This window comes from Glycine max, chromosome 16 (genome assembly GCF_000004515.6).
Source record: "Glycine max cultivar Williams 82 chromosome 16, Glycine_max_v4.0, whole genome shotgun sequence".
Lineage (NCBI taxonomy): Eukaryota > Viridiplantae > Streptophyta > Magnoliopsida > Fabales > Fabaceae > Glycine > Glycine max.
Genome location: NC_038252.2, coordinates 27433575 through 27454112, shown reverse-complemented (window position 1 = coordinate 27454112; position 20538 = coordinate 27433575). Strand labels below are relative to the sequence as shown.

The window sequence follows — 20538 nt, the reverse complement described above, 5'->3', positions numbered from 1 at the left end:
GGTTCATACCCTGTGGTAACAATTGCTAGAAAAGATTGGTGTTGTACAAAAAAATTATCATAATTCACATAATATGCTATAGGATAGGGTGTACCTGAGGATTTTGACTGGAACGATGAACCTGCTGAGGGGATTATTCGAATGGTATGAGTCACAAAGTCCTTCAAACGAACAGAAGGTTGTTTAACCCTTTTTCCTCTACCAAGTAGTTCCTCTAACACCATGGGTCCTTCTATGTTGGTACCCCTCCTTTCTACTACTCCAGTGTTTACATTACTAGGCACCTCCACATCATTACCAATCTCAACATTCACTTCATGCTCCACACCCGAGGTTGGAGCTTGCTGCTCCTCCATTTCATTTTGTACATACGAGTCCTCATTGTCTGCAAAGTAATTCGTAACCCCATTCTTGGTTACGAAAGAGCTTGCAATATTGGTAGAATATGGAAACTTTGTTTCAATGAAGACAACATCTCTTGAAACAAAATATTCTCCATTTTCAAAATCATACAACCTCCAACCTTTCTTTCCAAATGGATACCCAATAAAAATGCACTTTCGACTCTGACTAGCAAATTTATCTTTATCCCGATTCTGAGCGTGGGCATAGCACAAGCACCCAAAAGTTTGAATATGTTTATAAGTAGGTGCCTGTTCGTATAGCATCTCATACGGTGTTCTTCCATCCAAAATAACGGATGGTGTTTTGTTAATCAAATATCCCGCTATAAGAACATACTCACCCCAAAACTCAATAGGTAAGTGTGCTTGAAAGCGCAAGGCTCTCGTTACATTGAGAATATGACGATGTTTTCTTTCGACATGCCTGTTCTGTTGGGGTGTCCCAACACAAGAAGTTTGATGCAAAATTCCTTGTTCAGCAAAATAATCTTTCAAACACATGAACTCAGTACCATTATCACTCCTAACAACTTTCATATCTTTTTCAAATTTTCGTTTAACCATTACGATGAAATTTTTAAGAGCACAAGCAACCTCATCTTTTCTATTCAACAAATATATCCACAGTTCACGAGAATAGTCATCAACGATAGTCAAGAAATAAACAGCTCCACAAGAAGCAGGAACTCTATAAGCTCCCCACAAATCACAATGGATCAAGGAAAAACATTCTGCAACTTTATTATTACTAGAAATGAATTCTTCTTTGGTTTGCTTAGCTCTAAAACAAATGTCACAAAACTTATTCTTGACACTATCACTTCTACCAACATTACCAATTTCAGAAATTAAATCTACTATCCTAGAAGAGGGATGTCCCATTCTTTTATGCCAAAGCTCAGAAGATGCAATACGGGTTGTCTTGTAAACACGAGCAGGAGCCACTTCTATGAGAAAATAAAGCCCCCCGAGCTGTTCACCTGCTCCAATCATCATCCTCGAAGTGTGGTCCTGTATAACACAAATTTTATTGGTGAATTGCACAACAAAATTTGAATCATCAAGCAGTTGTGACACAGAAATTAGATTGCACTTCAATTTAGGTACAAGAAGAACACGTCATAGTTTCAATTTCTCTCAAAGAGTCACAATTCCTTCTTTCAAAGTTGTGGTCTCTACCCCATTTGGCAACACAACCGGACATGGTGTAATATTGTGCACTTCACTCAAACATTCATATGTACCGGTCATGTGATGCGAGGCCCCTGTGTCAATAATCCATGACAAAAAATTTCGTTTACCTGTCAACCTCTCATTGGCACTTCCCTTGTGTAAGTTTAACATGTTGAGCAGTGTGGCCCATTGTTCGTCATTCAAACCGCTAATTCATGTTCTATTAGAACCAGTCACGACATTTTTCCTACCACCAGCTCTTGGCGCTTGAACTGCATTGGCACGAGCAGTCCCTTTGCGCCCTTGTCCTTCACTAGTTCCCTACTGGACCCCATGTCCACGTCCACCACTGCATCCACCTGCGATTGTGCGTGGCCTGTCGCCCCACCATTCTGAATAATCAATCCATTAAAAGCAGCTATCAACATTGTGTCCTTTCCGCTTGCAATTTGAGCAAACAAAATTCTTGTCCTTTCCATCCCCCCTTGAGTTTTGACCACCAACCTGCACTGCAAAACTCATGGGGTTCCCTCTTTCTTCCTTTGTTTGTGTCATGGTCCGTACTCGTTCTTGTTGCACGACCATAGCATATACTCGATTCAGATTTGGCAAAGGTTTAGTGCTCAGGATATTGGAACGTATTGTCCCATATCCATCTTCATCATATTTTTCGCTTGTTCTCCAATTTAGTGGTAATGTTACAATTGCACCCAATACAACTACATATTGGGATCGAGTCATAATTGTTCAATTCGTCCCAAAGAGACTTGAGTCTACCATAATAGATGACAACGCCCTACCCTTCCTGCTTGCAGTTTGCAAGGTTTGACCTCAATTGCTGCACACGTGGACCATTCCCAATGGAGAATCGCTGTTTGATATCTTCCCAGAGATCCTTCACGTTCTCCATATAAGATATGGTTTATCGAAGTATAGGTTCAATGGTGTTAAACACCCATGAGACAAGCATTCAATTGACAGTCCACCAATCTTCAAGCTCTGGTGAATCGTCCCCTGGTTGTTTAATGGATCCATCGACAAAGCCATATTTCTTCTTGGCTCGTAATGCAGTACACATAGCACGAGCCCACTCATCATAGTTCTCACCCTTCAACTGAACTTGGGTAATTATATTACCCAGATTGTCATTCAAAGTCAATGCATATGGGGTCGGTATTTGCTTGTCAGATCTGGAAGTTTTCGGGTTAGAACCGAACCCCCCCTCGTTTCCTTTCTTCCCATCATCTTCGGTCGTGATGGTGCCTGGCTCTTGATACCATGTAAAAGAAGGTTAATTCCCTTCGTTACCTTTCATTCTCCTTGATGATAAATATATATACAGAGAAGAAATACATCAAGAATCTTAAATACGGGAAACTATACACATAAAATCCTCTAAGAGAATATTTACAGATAATAAATCAATATTTGCCTAGCAAAACTTATGCCTAGAATCACGGATTGCCAACCAAAATAAGGAAAGAAATCATGTCTACAATCTCAATCTCCAATATGATCCGTATGCCAGTATACGAATAGCTGCAGTGCACTTCTGCAATGGCGAGAGACTCATTCTACCAACTACATGGTCTCATTTGGAAATATTTATCATGATTACTAAGAGCATTGATAATTCAAATGAACAATTATTGTCGCATTCAGAACCTACGTCGAAATTGAGTTTATGTGTATACCGAATTTTTTGAGTAGTCATTCATCAATAGTAGATGTCTATCTTCATGATTGCAATTAATGACTCTTCTAGGCCTTTTGTGTTGACTCATGTTGCCTCCTTGTTGTTGTATCGCATGCAAGTAGCTCATGATTTGTTCATTACTATCATTGTCAAGTGTTTCATAAATAATTTGATTCCAAACTCTGTTGAAGTCATTATTTCGATCCATTGTATGAATGATTGATTGCATAAATGAGTGAAAGAAAAATATTGTTTGAAGGAGACTTACAACGATAAATGAGGATTGAACAATTAAATAGAAAATAATACAACGACTAGTTTTATAATGGCTACTTATGCAATGGCTAGTCTCATAACAATTAGTTTTATAACGGTCAAGTTTCACAAATAAAAAAATTGAACAAATTAAAATGCGATTACAATTTTTTTTAAAAAAAAAAGACAAGTCAAACACGATTCCTAAAAATACAAATTAAAAGATGGTTACAACAAATTAAAACTACCTAACAAATTAATATTACATACCCAGTTTACGCCTAATTATTTTACAAAAGGTTTGATGGTCTTCGAATTAAGTTTTGGACATTGTAGATGTGTCCTTCTTTAGAATGTCGTAGTACTCTTTTTCCAATTCTTTCTCACTTAAGACTACTAGTTTGACGTTGAGAACATTTCTTTCCCTCATTGCTTCCTCCACACCAGTCAAGTCCACAGGATTGGTAGATGTTCCTACTGCTTTCCCCTTGCTCTTTCTTTTGGCTGCCTTTTGCCCCTTGGACAGACAATTGGAGACGATGTGTCAGCTTTAGAATCTTCGACCAGTGTTTATGGATCAGATGACGATGAATATGCCCCAAATGCGGAAATCTTCATCCTTTTAGAGCAATTTTCAGTAAGTTGGTCTAATCATTTCGGTTGATCTTTTAGAATTCGCCAAGCATGTTCCAAACAATAATCGTTTCCTTCCAAATGGCATATGCATGAAGCATGGCATCATTATCCGTGCAACCACTTTTCTTTAATGATATCACTTGCTTGTAATGACCTTTGAACTTTTGCACACTCAGATTAATTTTTTGTCATTGTGATTTCAGTTGATTCACTATTCTTTTGTGGAGTTTACCTCGAAATTTGTTGTAATTTTCCATGACTATTAACCAAAACGCTTTTTTTGCTTGACTAACACCAACAATTGGATCGATTGAGATGTTGAGCCATGAACTAATGATGTGCGTATCATCTTCAATTGCAAAGGCGACTCAAGGCTTTCTTTTTGTAGAACACCCTCCTATTTCCTTACAGCGATCTCTTCTAGTCCAATTTAGGTAGCAAATTATAGAAATTGCGAATCAACTTCATCATTTGAAACCATGGTAGGATTGTTTGGTGGAATTGAAGGAAATGTTTGAGGACTTTGAGAATTTATGGTGGAAGGGATTTGAGTGTTTGACATAAAATAATTTGGTGGTGGTGGTGATAAAAAAGGAGAAAAAAAAATAGGAGTACAATTTTGAGAATTTTGGGTCGAAGGAGACATGTGGTAATTTTGTAAAAAAATTTATATAAGTTTGTTAATCAAATTGATTTGGATCCATTTTGCACAAATATAATTTTACTAAGATTGAGATTGGAGAATTGAGATTGACAAATGAAGAATGAGAATGAAAATTGTATGTACAAATTATGTGTGTATTGAATCAATTTATAGGATGTTTATGTGTCTAACAACATTTTTTTGCATCACAACAGTCACTCGGCATATGTTTTTTTTAAGTGACAATGGTCACTGTGTACACAGTAACGTTCATTGTGCTATAAGGCTTACTTAATAAGTTAATAAATTAATTTAATTACTTAAACATTTTTTATCTATGGAATAGAATAATATGAAATAAGTATACATACCTTGTTGCTTAGCCTAAGCGTGTTTAGTGATTTCTTGAATTGCAATGTGCATTTCGTAGTTTTCAATTCGTGATGCAGTGAGTGATGGAACAATAAGAGTGGAGTGGTTTTGGTTGAAAGCAAATTAATTCAGGAAAAAAAATAAGAGCCATACAAAAGATTCACTAAGCACATCCAATATTTAAAGTATAAAAGAGGATAAAGTTTTATATATATTTTCATATAGGATAAAATCTTATCTATTTGATTAAAATACATATGTGGTGTTTAAATTATAAAAGTGGATGAAATATTTTTTTAATAAGATAAAGATTATTATTATCATTTATTAGGAAGAGCATAAGATTGTTCTGTCGCTTACTATTTAAAACTTTCTGTATTTAAAGTTGTTAAAATTTATCTTATTTTCTTCTATTGTTTTTAACGTTGGTTAAATCTCATCTATAAAAAAAAATTGATAATTTATCGAAGAAAAGGAAAAAAAAGAGTAAAAGATAAAAACTTTCGTCCTTACTCCCTAACCACCAGTTTCAAAAAGTTGTTGCACAAGTTGAATGAATAAATTAAGATTTATTGTATCATCTATATACTCTTAATAAAAAAAATCTTCTGAAAATTTCTAAAATATCTCTGTCTAAGATTGTGATAGCTGTTCATTTCCTTAATTTTTTGGTCTTTTAACCCTTTCATTTCCCAGTCTCCTGCTTTGCTTTTTACATGTGTCTGATTTTCCAGACTCCACTTGCTCACCTGTTTTGGATACCTGTTTTGCTTTTTTTTTTTCAACAGCAACACGTGTTTTGCTTTTTTTCCAAAACAACAACACGTCTTCTCTTTCTTAAAGCACTAAAACAGCTTTTAATTCCTTCATTTCACACTTTCGTGCACTTTCTCCCCCCTATTTTGTTACCCTCTTGAGTTTCTTCCTCATTCACTGAACTTTTTATGAATATTTTTGCATTTTTATCGTATTATGTTTGCCAAGTTTTTGTTTTTGTTTTGTTTTAACGTGTTTGTGAGTTTTCTAACATTTTTCCCTTCCTTAATGGTGTTTTATTTTGTCTGCAGAACAAGATGCAGGGTATCAGGCGCATGGATGCTGCCCTGGACGCAATGCGTCCACTTGGATTTAGGACACAACTGATTCTACGAACGGTTAATGAGCTTCTCGATGTTGGTTAAGTCTTTTCTTAATTCATTGTGATTTTAAGTTAATTTCTGTTGTTAGGGATTGAGGGACCAAAAAGCCTAGGTTTGCATACTCTATATGATTGTCGTGCATGCACTATTTATGATGCAATGTTCTATGGAAATTGGATTAAGTGTGTGGATTTGGGCAAAGTTTTTGGTTAGAATCGCGTGTTTGATGAGCTTATGTTTACCTGATTATTTTTATACCATAGGGTGGAGGGAAAAAAAACTAGTCAATACTAAAGGCATGTTAAGGGCTGCAGGTATGGTATCAATCTGGCTAAAGGTATTCTGGAACATCACTCGAAAGGGATCCTAGATTTTGACAAACCAAGGAAATTGCTCGCAGATTTTCGAATTGGCAAGCTCATCACAGGCAATATACATAGGTTGCAGGTTTCTAATTAGCATTTTAGGATAACTTTTTTTTTCCCATTTTTGATTAATTAAAATCATTCAGATTGATAATTCACATTTTCTGATCATGTTCATTAGGACATTTATTGGTTGCAGGTTATGTGTTTGATCAAATGTCAAGATGATATTTTTGGGTATATTTTCTTATTTCTTATTGGTATATTTGAGAGGTCTGAGTGTATATGCTTTCTTCTCTACATCACGGGTCTTCTCTTTTTGTTTGTTTTATAAATACTTCTATGGGATATTGTGAACAGCAGGGAACACTCCAAATGTAGCATACGACCATTGATAGGCTGAGAAAGCTCTATTTCCAGTTATCTGATTTTGTTTCATCTGTATTTGAGAATGTTGTAACGGTTTTCTATTTTATGGTCTACAAATTCCATTTATATTATTAATCAATCAACATGATTGTGTTTTATGGTATTTCATCATCAAATGTTTTTGGTAGAGTTGCCTACTATGTAAGGAGGGATTCAAATTCATGAGAACAATGCACTCCATGTGGTCTTAATTTTTATTGTGTTCTCTTTACAGGCATGTCATCAGGAAAAAGTTCAGTGACAAGTTTCCAGGGATCACCTGTACCTGCAGGACTAATGGAGGGTGGTCTGATTGATGTTCAACAATTTTCACTCAAAGCTTTGCTTCTATAAGAATTCCGACAAGAAATAATTCACTCTCATAATATCCGGCTGCACCAACGGGGAAGGACATGCAGCAATGGTTCTTGGCATGCCAAGAACAGCAATCACTTTAAACAAAAAAATATATTTGTGCTGGCAATCACATGGAGTTTGGATACATTGGTTTGCAGATTCCACATCAATACAATTCACAATTTCATTGTCCATAGCTGGAGATTTAAATGTAACCACATGATGTTAAAAGCTGTGCATGCACAATAGTACACTAATTTGTTTAAAATGTGGTATATATTGAATCAAATAAACAATTATTTCAGCATACTAGCATTATAGATTCTGCAGTATGTTCAAGTTACCCATTTATAAAATTGCAGCAAAAAGAAAATGTATTTTGAAGTTTGTATTTCATTATGGTACAAACTTTACACCTTCGAGTGCTGATCATTTCATAGCAAATGTTACATAGATCGAGAATAGAGTATGTGATTCAATGTATGATTCGGTGATCCAAGAAGGAAGCAATAGATAGGCCAATGTTAGTATCAGCAAAAATGTTAAACACAAAATACAACATTCTTGGTCAGCAGATCTTTTGAAAGTGGGAGTAAATAATTTATACACCACAAGAAATGAAAAGGAAATCCTCAGCAAAGTACATCAACTGCATCATGGTAGGTATACTAGCATCCACTTCTCATTTCTATGGCACCATTGTTGAACATCTAAGCCTTCCCAAATTTCTATTAACCTTATGCACCTTTTCCTTGAGCCAAGCTTACACGCATAATTCTTATTCCAAGTTTTTAATAGAATTGTATTTTTATGGATTTAAATTTAAAACATCTAATTAAATAAAAGATTTCGTTAATTAATTTGTTTATTCAATAGTAAATATTAAGATAAAGCGGGGTTACAAAGTTCTATAATAGAAAAGAGTAATATTTACAAGAGAAAAATTTAGTCAATTATGTTTTAAGATGAATGTAAATTAAATTTTATGAAAGTTTTCAACATAAAAATAATATAATAATAATAATTAAATAAAAAAAAATGTCTTTAAACGGAAATGTATATGAAAAGTAACAAACAAAAAGCCACTAAAAATCAATAAATGACATAACAACGAACTGAACCTATGCGAACGCACCTATTATTTAACTAATTTAGTTCACCTATTTTTAAAATGAAGCAAATTTAGTTTTGTGGTGTTTTTTTATCTAGAATTCTAAAATTTAATTTTCTATTTAAAATCTTCACAAATTCAATTGATTATTGTCAATCTATTTTTCAGAATACTTACAAATTAAAATTTAAATACAAAGCAAATTTGACCAAAATTGAGTTACATTAATTTTACCTCACTTTCAAAATGATTTTACATCGATTTTTTTAAAAAGGCAATTTCAAGACGTCTTTGATTGTGTTTTTGTTTTTTTAATCTATTTTATACAATAATTTTAAAAATAGAGATGTTTTGAGTTTTTTAGTTTTTTAGTCACCATAACATTGCATTAGTATAAAATATTAATCAATTTTATTAATGACTAATTTTTTATAAAGGCATATATTTATTACTACTAAATAAGTTATTTATATTAATAAAACTTAGTTTTATTTATTAATATTATCTTATTCATATATACTAATAATATTAATATTGTTGTTGTTGTTGTTATTATTATTATTATTATTATTATTATTATTATTATTATTATTATTATTATTATTATTATTATTATTATTATGTAGGCTCTGTTCTTCTATAATTTCTTAGTTTATTTTCTAATTAGAGAATAAATAAAAAGGATTAGGGAAGAGAATAAATTGTTGCTTTGTTGAATGGATGTGCAACCAAAGTGGCTATGTGGGTTTCATCCAAACTCACGAAGCTACATATATTAAAAGTATTTGATTTCTAACATTTATTATTGTGGTTCCTCAGTCCATAATTGATGTTTCTTATACCAACTTTAATGCTGAGATTCACACGGGAAACAAATCACGTCGGTGGTGCAATGAAAATTAGAAATTTTTCTTACTTTCTCTCTTTTTATTTAATTAATTAATTTTGTTGTTGTTGTTGTTGTTGTTATTATTATTATTATTACTATTATTATTACTATTATCATCATTATTATTATTATCATTATTATTTAATTATTATTGTTTGTTTCATGTTTTTTCTTCCATACTGATTTTTTTCCTTTTTTTCCACTTTCTGATTTTCTTGCTTGCAAGGTTCTTTCTTTGTACTTTGTTTTATGCATGTTTATTATTATTATTATTATTATTTTTTTAAAAAAATATGGAAGGTTCAAGCTATTTGAGAGGTACTTCAACTTCAAATTTCATGCTATTGTGCTATGGATTTATGTCTTCTTTCTTCATTCTTATTAATTCGTCTTTCATTTTCTTCTTTACAATTGTAGTCATGCTATTATCCTATTTTTTTTTGTTCGCTTCTCTGATTCCTTCTCTCCACCATGAGTAGGTCAGAACAATCACGGGATTTTAAAACATTAGCATTCCTCTCATTTTTCACTTAAATTTTTTTTGGTGGTGAAGTGAATGACAATGAGAAAAATCCCATAGAAATGGTGGTGAGTTCTATTCTTTTGCATTGTCTTTTGAATTTAAGTTGTTAAGACAGTGCAGTTAATAGAACATGAACATGGATTTGAAATTGTTAATTTTTCTCTATTATTGCAGGTAATTAGAGGAAATAGTGTGATCATTGTCGAGGTGCTTCAAATTCAAGTATTTAAATGTAAATTAACAATTGTTAACTGACCTGACAAATGTAAATATGGAGTAATTTATATTATAATTGACATATTGTCATATATTTATAAAAAAACTATTTTACTTATTTGAAATTTCAATTCTCAATTGTCATATAATTTTAAACATTTATTTTGTTTATTATGTTTAAGCCTTATGAGATTCATCTTAATTTTGTGATTTGAAACAATTGTTTTGCATGAACATCAAGTTTCCTTAATCAAGTGATTCATGCGTATACACAAGTTTTAAATTCGCATAAACATCAACCTTTGAAGTCCCTTAATGAAGTGACTCATACGTATCCACGGGTTTCAAATTCACATGAACATCAACCTTTGAAGTTTGGTTAATCAAGTGACTCAAACAATTTGACAATTGATCAACTCTACTATTTAGAACTATTTAATATGAATGCTAGTTCTTTTATCTTTTTACAATCTTTTTCTTTTTATTCTTCCATCGAAAATCATTTAGACAAAGACTCATGCGTACGCACGGAATACGGACTAGTTTAATATAATATGATTATATAAGTTTTAAAAGTTTGCTCAAAGTAAGGGGGCCATGGCCTCCCCCACCCCAAAGCATAGCTCCGTCCCTGATACTTTATCCATTAAAATTAATTAAATAATAAAATATCAGTTTATTTTCATTCAGATTTTTATAAGCTTTACGAAATCTTTTTAATTAATTTTATTTCATATGTAAAAAATAAATAAAAAATGTGAAAACTTAACAAGTATCAGTTGATCTTGTCCCTCATAAATGAAATGTAATTATAATTATTATTTGAGAACATTTCGGGCATAAGGATTTATAAATTAATAAGGATAAATTATGATTTTAGTTGCTCAATATTTATTAATTTTTATTTTTAGTCTCTAAATTTTTATTTAATTGATTATGATTCCTGTGTTGATTAAATGATGATGTAATAGTTAATTTGTGACTTTTTTTTTTACTGATAATTAAAAATTACTAGAAATTGTTGGGTAAAATATTTAAAATGTGATTAACCCCCTTTTTAGCGGCTTTAAGATCCCATAAATTATTTTCCTAAATTTTTTAAAATATCTCTAATAAAATTGTTGGCTCAACCTAAACAATTTTTCACATTCAAACTCAACCGTCGAATCATTCAAAATCTCAAATACCGCAACACATGTAGATCTCAATCTAAAAACCAGTCACTCAACCTAAACAAATTATCATACTCCAAACTAAACACACCCCGTTAAAGTCAAGTTCTAGAAGCTTCTCTTTCACGAAAAACCAAAAGGGTTTTTTTTTTTTATGAAAGTCAATCTGATGGGTTCCGGGGCTAAGTTCGATTAAATTTGTGCCTCCTGCCTTTTCAATAGAATATCAAATCAACTGAACTAGTAGACACATTATATTATAAACAAATAGTGTCGATATATATAATAGACACAAAAATTATACAATAAATTTTTTAATATATAAAATATATTTTTTAAATCTATTTAAAATTTAGTAATCTTGTACTTTACAATGCAAAATCAACTATTAAAATTTAATTTTTTTAAAAAAACAATACCCATTAAATATAATAATCAACTACTAATGTTGTAAATTATAGTTGAAAGACACCTAAAATTCTAAAATATATATTGTTTGAAAATAAAGTAATACATTTTTATAAAAATATCCTTAATTTAGTATCAACTCTTAAATATTAGTTTTTTTTTAAAATTGTTTACAAAATTTTTGGAATCCCACAAAAGTAGGGCCGTAGCGACCCTGTTTATATATACTATCGTGATAGTAAAAAAATTTAAAAATTATTTTTTAGAAATTTTTTATTCATTTAATTTATTTACAAAATTTGATAATTAAACAAATTTAATATTTAATTGAATGATGTATTTAGATATTTATTATAATGATTAAAAATTAAATAAACATAATATTTAATTGAATGATGTATTTAGATATTTTTTTATAGCAATTGATAATTAAATAAATTTGATATTTTTTTACATATATAAATACTTATTAAACCTATGATTTTTATTTATAATTTATATATGTAAATAAATTAATTATTAGATAAAAATAATCATCACAAAATTTATTATGTAAATTTAGATGTACATTAAATATAAATTAAAAATTTTAGTATTATATATAGCGACACTATTTGTTTATAAACTTTCTAAAATATTAGTTCAATTGGTTTGAATATTCTATTATTTTCATCCCATGCTTAACGGATTCAGCCCCTTCGAAAAAAATCCTCTTCGAAGACAATGCAATCGCAGATATTGGAGTGAGCTTCCCAAACGATTTAAAGCCAAATCGCAAAGGCTGGATCCTAGTTGTCCATCCTTTCCGGTTGAAGTAGATTTTTCTTTTTGATCAATCAAAATTTCATCCCAAATTGTACGTCTCTTACAAAGCATACGGCTCTCTAGATGTAGATATGATATCTATACAGATGGCAACGACTTCAAGAAGCAGCTACCTCACGAGGGAGGCGACATGGGGCTCTGGCTAAGGGCCACAAGCGATGCAGTCGAACAGGGTGTGGTGAGAGGAACGTTTGTCTACTTTCCTTTTCTTAAAAATTCAACTTTGGTTTTGTGATTTGCTTCACAATGAGTTTCTCATTTTATGATTTGGGTTTTCTGTTTTAGGGGATTTGGGAGCGCTGTTAGGTTTTACCTAAGGTCGGGATTTTTAGTTGATTTCGCGCTTTAAATTGCTTAAATTTTGATTGGATTTTGTTTTGGTTGATTGGTTTTGCTGGATTTTGCTTTGTTTCCTGGCTTAGATGAGTGGAACACATTTTGGGTATTTGGTTTGTGGAGGAAGGCCGTGTTAGGGAAGCAATTTATGGGGACTAAATGCCACCAGAAAGTGTTTAATCACACAATTTTTTACTATTTTTAACTGCCAGTAAAAAAAAATTGTCACCAGAGCAAATACCATAAAACAAAAAACAAAAATAAACGAATTACATCAATACATGTTAGAACACGTAGGGCTATGAAATAATTAAGACAAAGTCATTTAAAGGTCCAAATTGACAAGATCCCGACCACATACAGCTGCAAATAATAATTTTGGTTTAAATAACCCCACGGATAATTTATGCCTAGTAAGAGTTTAAATAAAGTAAAACGGAGGACAAAAAAACCAAAGTATAGCCACTCCAAAGATGATGAGAGGGGAAATAGCATCATACAATCATTCTGTAAAGCAGTTGTGGGACAAGTTCCATCAGCAGAAAGCCATCTTTCCCCTTCACTCACAGTCATCAACTAGTAGCTATCAAACTCATTCATCACCAATGATCATTGACCTCACATAATGCTCCTAAACCAGGTGGGAATATGACCCCAAGATTTTAAAAAGCAGCTTAGGGGAATTCAGGGGAATAAAAACAAAAAGAATCCCCACATTAAAGCCAAGTTACCATCCCATCACCAGAGTAGGAACATTACACCCCATATAAACAAGTAATCACAAGAGTCATGCTACTAGCTCCAAAACACAGAATATATAAAATGTGCCTTTTGCCGGCCATTTTTACCATTTGGTGTTTTTTTCTGTTTTATAAAAAGGTATTTTCCTCCCATTTCTCAATCATGTTTTCCTAGATACCTCATGAGAAACCATATCCCACTGTGCAATATGTAAAACTTGAGACCATGATCCCTCCTGCTTCCTGCTTCCCTCTGAAGAATATTCTTCAAAAAAATGTTTTAAAGAACATCTGCAGCTCTAATTTCTTGCAGAAACAGAATGGTCTGAAACTTGAATACCAACTTGAGCAGTACCCTCGCTAGTGGAAATGAGATATTGACTATTCGAATCCCCAAAAGTTCTATTCTGTGAATCATCTAATATTCCAGCATTGTCATTGATAGTTGTCTCCAGAGCAATGTTTTGGACTTGTTCTGCCAGCTGTCCAACAGTTTGAGAACCTCTAACATTAGGAACCAGACCAGCAGGCAAGATCCATCTCCTCCAATCATTTCTTCTCCTTATTTTGTCACCCTATAATTGAAGAGGAATAAATTTAAAATAAAACTCAAGCAAACAATACCTGAAATATCATGTTTACTTAAATTTTAAAAAGTAGAAATTCAAGGCAAGCTAAAGAAAAATACCTGAACTTCAACAACAGATGAAGTTCGAACAGCATCTAACACAATCTGGATATTTTCAGTCAAATACTTGACCTGGGACAAAAAAAAAAACACTAGTCACCTAATGGTGAAATGCTTCAACCCAAATTTCCATGGTAGAAGAATTTGCAAAAACAAAAAAACAAAACTTGGTTGGAATGGTACTCCCTCCATCCCAAAATAACTGCCATGTTATCTTTTCAATGTAATATTAATTGCCTTTTTCAACTGATGCCCCTAATAAGGGCCACTTTAGTTTTTTAATATAATATTAATTCTAAGGTTAGCTTTATAACTCTCTTTAATCTATTTAAGAGCTTTTCTTGGTCTGTGTAAAACAACCTAGGACAATACTTATTTTGGGTTAGAAGGAGTAATTGAATTCTTGAAAAATAAAACACAGAACCACGTTATACAATAAACTCTACTCTACCAGACTACCCCACATATAAGACAGCTTTAGAAGTGAGTGTCCAAGAATCAAGCACAGGAGGCAAACGCCTAAAGACAATCATACTCATTTACTCATCGACTTCCATTCTCCGACATCAGTAAAAATCAAATTCTAGATAATTGGGAAAGTTCAATATCCATACACATTATAGGTCACACAAATAAATGACTGAACAGTTTAATCTTAAATCTGATAATTTAATATTCTAGAGATCCTCTATATTTACTATGCTACATCAGGGTTTACACAACAATAATACCTGGAAAAATACATAATAAAAAAGGACTAAATTTTGTTCACAGAAGCTGGTTTCTAATTACTATGTAAACAATTCAATTAATTGCTGAAATAGAAACCTAGTTTAGATAAGGATTGCAGCTTTAACACCCTAATCCCATGCTTAAAAAATGTAGCACTTACCATGCACCATATCTGTAATACCTGGAATTTGATATAAATACTGATCTTAAAAGTGTAAATTTATATTTCCCTCAAACATTTTCCATTGATATAATGCAAGGTCATCTGCAACCATAGGGAGACAAAAAGCATATGCAACACAAAAAATATGCTACCACTGTTTGTCATCCCATGATTGTCAACGAGAGAACAATAAAATTAAAGGGGCAAATTGGGTCATAAAAATATTTCATCAATCATTATCCAATGTATGTGCTAAGAAATCAGCCAAACAATACCACAGAATGTTTCAGGTAAATGGTAGAGTTTAATGATAATAAAAAATAATTTAATCCTCCAACAAATAAATCATTTTTATATAAAAGGTTTTAAAAAATGCAGTATAATATTAGTCAATTATAAACATAATCAAGCAACCAACTTCAAAGTTAAAAAACCAAGCAATCAAATACCCCAAAACAACTTACTTTCTTGAAGCCTGCTATTAAATTTATAGGAACCCAGCCCTGGTCATCCATGTTCCGCCGCAAGTATGTATCTTTAACTAAATTTTCATTGCTGAAAAAACAATTTGTTGGTAAATCTACAGTCAGCATTCTAAAACAATTAAAAGTCATTAAAAAAAAAGTGGCTGATCAAAGTATAAGCAACACCTGAAATAGTAGTCAATCTGGTTGACAATCTTAGTATGCAACTGATTATCCAGAGGTTGGAAAAACATTGCATTAGGAGGTATTGGAGACACAAAAGGAACACCTCTCATTGATTCCAGAGGCGGAGGCGGAACATATACCATCTGTGGAGGTAGTTCTACAAATGCATACAATCATCAGACCATGTACATAAACTATAAAAGGACATCTTTGCATTCATTAACAGCGCATACCAGTAAACCCAATAGAGCCCCCATAAGGGCGCAGTGGAGGTGGTGGTGGAAACAATTGAGCAGGATTAGGAGGCGGTGGAGGCCTTATAAACCTCGGACCAAATCTCGGGGACATAAAGTTGTCTCTACCATTAAAATTCCGGTGATTATTCCAGTCCTGATTTCCAGGGTCCTGATCACGCCTTCCCCCATAGTTATTATGATGGTGGTGACCATCTCCACGCTGATGTGGACCACCACCATTCCGGTGCCTAAAAGAATTTCGATGCGGTGGGTGATCATTAGGCAAAAATCCAGCTCTGGGTTGATGCTCCTTAAGAGCCGAATTGTAGTTGTGGGACCCAGCAGGAGCAATTGGACCTTGAGGCCCAGACATATGTGGTGGATGATACCCTCCATTTGAATAGGTGTTCGAATTGCTGCGTTTAAAAGACTTCGGGTGAGTCTGCCCAGTGTTGTTGTTGTTGTTCGCGTTAGCATTATCCCTAACATTCCTATGTGGTGAGGGAGTCAGGCTTCCAGGACCCTACAATACACACACGTGCACTTATAAAACCAAACAACAAATATTCCAGAAAAGGTAAAAGATAAATTCTATTTGCAATCGCCGGCATCATCAACATTGATCTAAATTCTTCTAACTTAAAAGAGACTACCACTGTATTGTTTCTCAGTTCATAAAATATGAAAGAGAAAACAGCAAACACTAATAACAGAACGGAGAATTACCCAAAAACAATTAATATAATTCTAAAAAAATATAGCAACGTAAGCATTTTGTATTTTCCTTTTTAATGAAATCTCGAAGGAAAAAAACCTGCAATGGTGGTGGCACGGAGGACGTGTCCGTGGAAGCCTTCACCAATTCAGACGGCGACAGCGAGGGAGACGGCGATTTAGCCGGAGCGCGAGCGGACTCCGACGGCAGCGGCCAGGAATCGGCGCCCATGACGGAAGAAGAAGCGGCAGTCGAGGGTTTAATCCACGCAGCCCTCTTACCGGTATCGGCATTGCTTCCGCCGCCGTTGTCAGAGTCTTCCGGCGGCGGGGAGGAGGAGGGAGGTGCGGCGGCGGCGACAATCTGGCTCCATGGCGAGGAGAAGCCGGGCTTGGGGGAATGATTGGGAGAGGCACCACTCATAGCCATTGAAACCAAAATCGAAATCGGAACAGAGTGAGTGAGTGTGTGTGTGTGTGTGTATTTGTTTGTGTGTTAGGGTTAATCTCAATCTCAATCGCAATGATCGAGGAGAAGATGGAAAAAAAATTCGGATTCGAAGAGAGAAAGAGAGTGTGTGTTAGGGTTTGATGATCTCTTTTTCTTCCAATCGCAAGTGGGAGAGGTATTTGATTTGTTAGAGTGTGAGCATTTATAGGAAGAGGGAAGAGAGGGTGGGGTCACGTTGGTTGTTCTTTTTTGTTCGCTTCGCTTCTTTCTTCTCTCTCTCAGAATCAGAAAATAAAATACGCTTCCTTCTTATACCAGGTTTTCTGTGACGTCGCACTTTACGCAAATACCCCTACTCGCGAATAATAATTTAATTCTAAAGATAGAAATATAACTACACTGTTTTATTCAAATTGTTATGAAATATATGCACATCTAATCTAATATCTGATATATCTTTAAACGAAGACGGATCAAGACATTTTAGGAGTAATTTTGAAAGAGTTCGTTATCGTTCTTATCTTTTATTTTTCTAATCTAATCATTTTTATATTAAAATTTTGAAAAATGAGAAAGAAAAAAAATAAAGACTCTTCTTTAAGGTGCTTTCAATTTAAAAAAAAAACTTGAACTCTCTTTCTTTTTTATTCAAATTTATTGCCATTAGGAATATATAATATTCCGTCTATCTTTTTTAAAAAAAATATTCGGTCCATCTTTGATATTCAGTATATTGGTTTAGAGAATTAATTGAATTGTTTACCGATATTTCATCCATATCGGGGTTTAGAGAATTAAAATCTTTTTCTGATATATTTATCATCAAAATATTTCATCTGTCTTTAAAAAAATATATATTATCTTATCTTATCTTATATTATTACCCTATATTATTAGAAATTTTAAATAACAATTGTTTTTATTCTCAATAAGATACGTAACTTTCTTTAATATTGAGTATCTGTATTTATTTTTATTTTTAATTACAATTTATTATACCTTTAAAATATTCTTTTAATTTTTTTTTAAATCTTAATATTTGATATTAAATTACGGATATCTTTCTATTTTAATATATATATATATATATATATATATATATGTATATATATATATATATATATATATATATATATATATATATATATATATATATATATATTGATTGATTATCGTTTTACTCAGTTTTAATTTTAATTTATCACTTGAATCCTCATAAGAAATGTTTTTTTTTTATAATGATAGTGTTTTTTATGATTTCTTTTCTCAAGTTATTAACATTAATAGATAGGCACGTCAATTAAACTGGAACTTGCGGATATCCGTTTTAACTTTTGCCAAGGAAAAACTAGGTGACAAATTTCTATAAGGATCATGAACATAATTATTTTTCTTTTTAATATGACTTATTTTATATTTAAAGATCAATTAAAATTTAAATCCTAAATTATTTGGTTGAAAGACACAAATTGTTATTATTTATGTTAATTTTTTTAACCTATAATAGTAGGTCGAAGTTATGGTTGAGTTTAGCCGATCAACTCTCGATCTTGCTATATATAAATATAATTATATATAATAATAGATTTAGGATTTTATTTTTATAATTACTAGTGGAAATGCAGGCGTTGTCATGCATATGTTAGATTTTTATTTTGCTATCGCGGGTTTGACGTTAAACTTGAAATGTTTTTTTTCTTTTCAATTTATATTACTATATGCATTGAAGTGTATGTAGTAATATAGAGAACTTTAATTATATACACAAGAAAAAAATATTAGAAATATTTCAATAATAAAAATAAAATTTAAAATACTACTTATGTACAATACTTTTTGATAATTGATAATCATAAATCTTATTTAATTGGCAAACCAAACAATACATACATTTTGAGTACTTCCTTGCAATCATAGGAACCAAATGTCAATTTTATCATTATTTTTATTAGTTATCCTAAAAGAAAAGATACCAATAAAATAATAAATATTAAATTTAAATAGTTTTTGACCTTTTAAGAATTCTTCTTAATGTTTTGCATAATACATCATTCATATAATTTCTTGGCTTTGAAAAATTACAAAATAAGTCATACAATCCTACATACACATGCCTAGAACCAAAAGAGAATGTAAGTATGTTTTTTTTTCTTTTTTAATTTATCATTCCAGCTGAAACTCAAGTGTTTGTATTTCTATTTTGTTATTATGTTTTTTTATGCTAGGATTAATTTTTTTTTGGATTTCCTCTTCTCGGAATATGGGAATTTTTAAAATCACTATTTTTACTTTTAAAAAATAAATGATTTTAAAATTATCAAAAGCCATTTTTAAAAATAGGTTTATAATTATGTTGCAATTCAAAAGTTTTTTTTTCTGCTTTTAGTTTTCTAAATTTATCAAAAAATTTAAAACAAATCAAAATTAAAAAAAAAAGAATTCTGATTTTAGTTTCCTAAAATTTATTATATTTTTTAAAAAGAAATCAATACTTTAAATTTAATTTTTATTTTAAAAATATTTTTAGTTGATAAAAATGGTGGGTTACTCACTACTAGAATTATCAACATGCGGTTTTAAAATTTATTTAATTTTTTTAAAAAAAAGAAAGGAAATTTTAAAACTTTAAAACTGGATCAAATAAAGGAGGTTTTTTATTATCTTGTTTCAATTTTAAAATTAAAATCATAATTTTTCACTTTTGAATGAAAATCTGTCGTTAAAAGTTGATTTAAAATTATGTTGCATTTCAAATGGTTTTTTTCTTGCTTTTAGTTCTGTAAAATTTATTTTTGTTTCTAATCAATGATGTTTTTCCCACTTAAGAATATAATAAGATTTTGCTATGCACCTGCAATTCTTGTTTTTTTTTTACTTCAAATATCATATTTTGCTATGAAATATGTATCACAAGATGACACAAACAATAAGGTGTTAGATACCATTCTTAATTCCTTATATTCCCAAACAAATAGTCTCGAGAAAGTCTTTAAACCAATAAAAAAAAGATAGAGAAACTGAAATTGGTGGTGAGTTATTCATAACACATGTATTGTGTTTGTCTCCCTCATCATAAAATACAAAAAATTAGAAAAATTCATAATAAATGAAAAAAAAACTTTTAATTGATCAAAACTGATCATCCACTTACTCCTTATCCTACATATAAGGATCAAGAGGATATTTGTAGACATAAACGTTCCCTTGAAGAACCACAAATGAACTACAACCTATTG

The 20538-nt window shown here is 31.7% G+C and overlaps 1 protein-coding gene and 1 long non-coding RNA gene across 2 annotated transcripts; one reads left to right on the top strand and one right to left on the bottom strand.

The window, feature by feature from the left end:
* Positions 1 to 5761: 5761 nt before the first annotated feature.
* Positions 5762 to 7755, top strand: LOC100786222 (uncharacterized). Its single transcript, XR_001385568.3, has 2 exons — positions 5762 to 6920; positions 7327 to 7755. It is a non-coding gene; the product is annotated as an uncharacterized lncRNA (long non-coding RNA).
* A 5455-nt stretch (positions 7756 to 13210) lies between these two features.
* LOC100794531 (la-related protein 1B) lies at positions 13211 to 17584 on the bottom strand. The gene is made up of 6 exons (XM_003548781.4): positions 16952 to 17584; positions 16135 to 16660; positions 15902 to 16058; positions 15716 to 15806; positions 14357 to 14428; positions 13211 to 14243 (listed from the first exon to the last, which is right to left on the bottom strand). Exons 1-6 carry the CDS (start codon positions 17279 to 17281, stop codon positions 13968 to 13970), a joined length of 1452 nt encoding a protein of 483 aa, XP_003548829.1. The 5' UTR covers positions 17282 to 17584; the 3' UTR covers positions 13211 to 13967.
* Positions 17585 to 20538: the final 2954 nt, after the last annotated feature.

Bases quoted from the DNA above. Each gene is read 5' to 3' on its own strand.
- LOC100794531 (XM_003548781.4), bottom strand. From the start codon at position 17,281: ATGGCTATGAGTGGTGCCTCTCCCAATCATTCCCCCAAGCCCGGCTTC. The intron at 16,661-16,951 runs GTTTTTTTCCTT...TGTGTATTGTAG, and splicing joins CCGTGCCACCACCATTGCAG to GGTCCTGGAAGCCTGACTCC. The intron at 14,429-15,715 runs GTAAGTTGTTTT...TTTTTGTCCCAG, and splicing joins TAATAGCAGGCTTCAAGAAA to GTCAAGTATTTGACTGAAAA.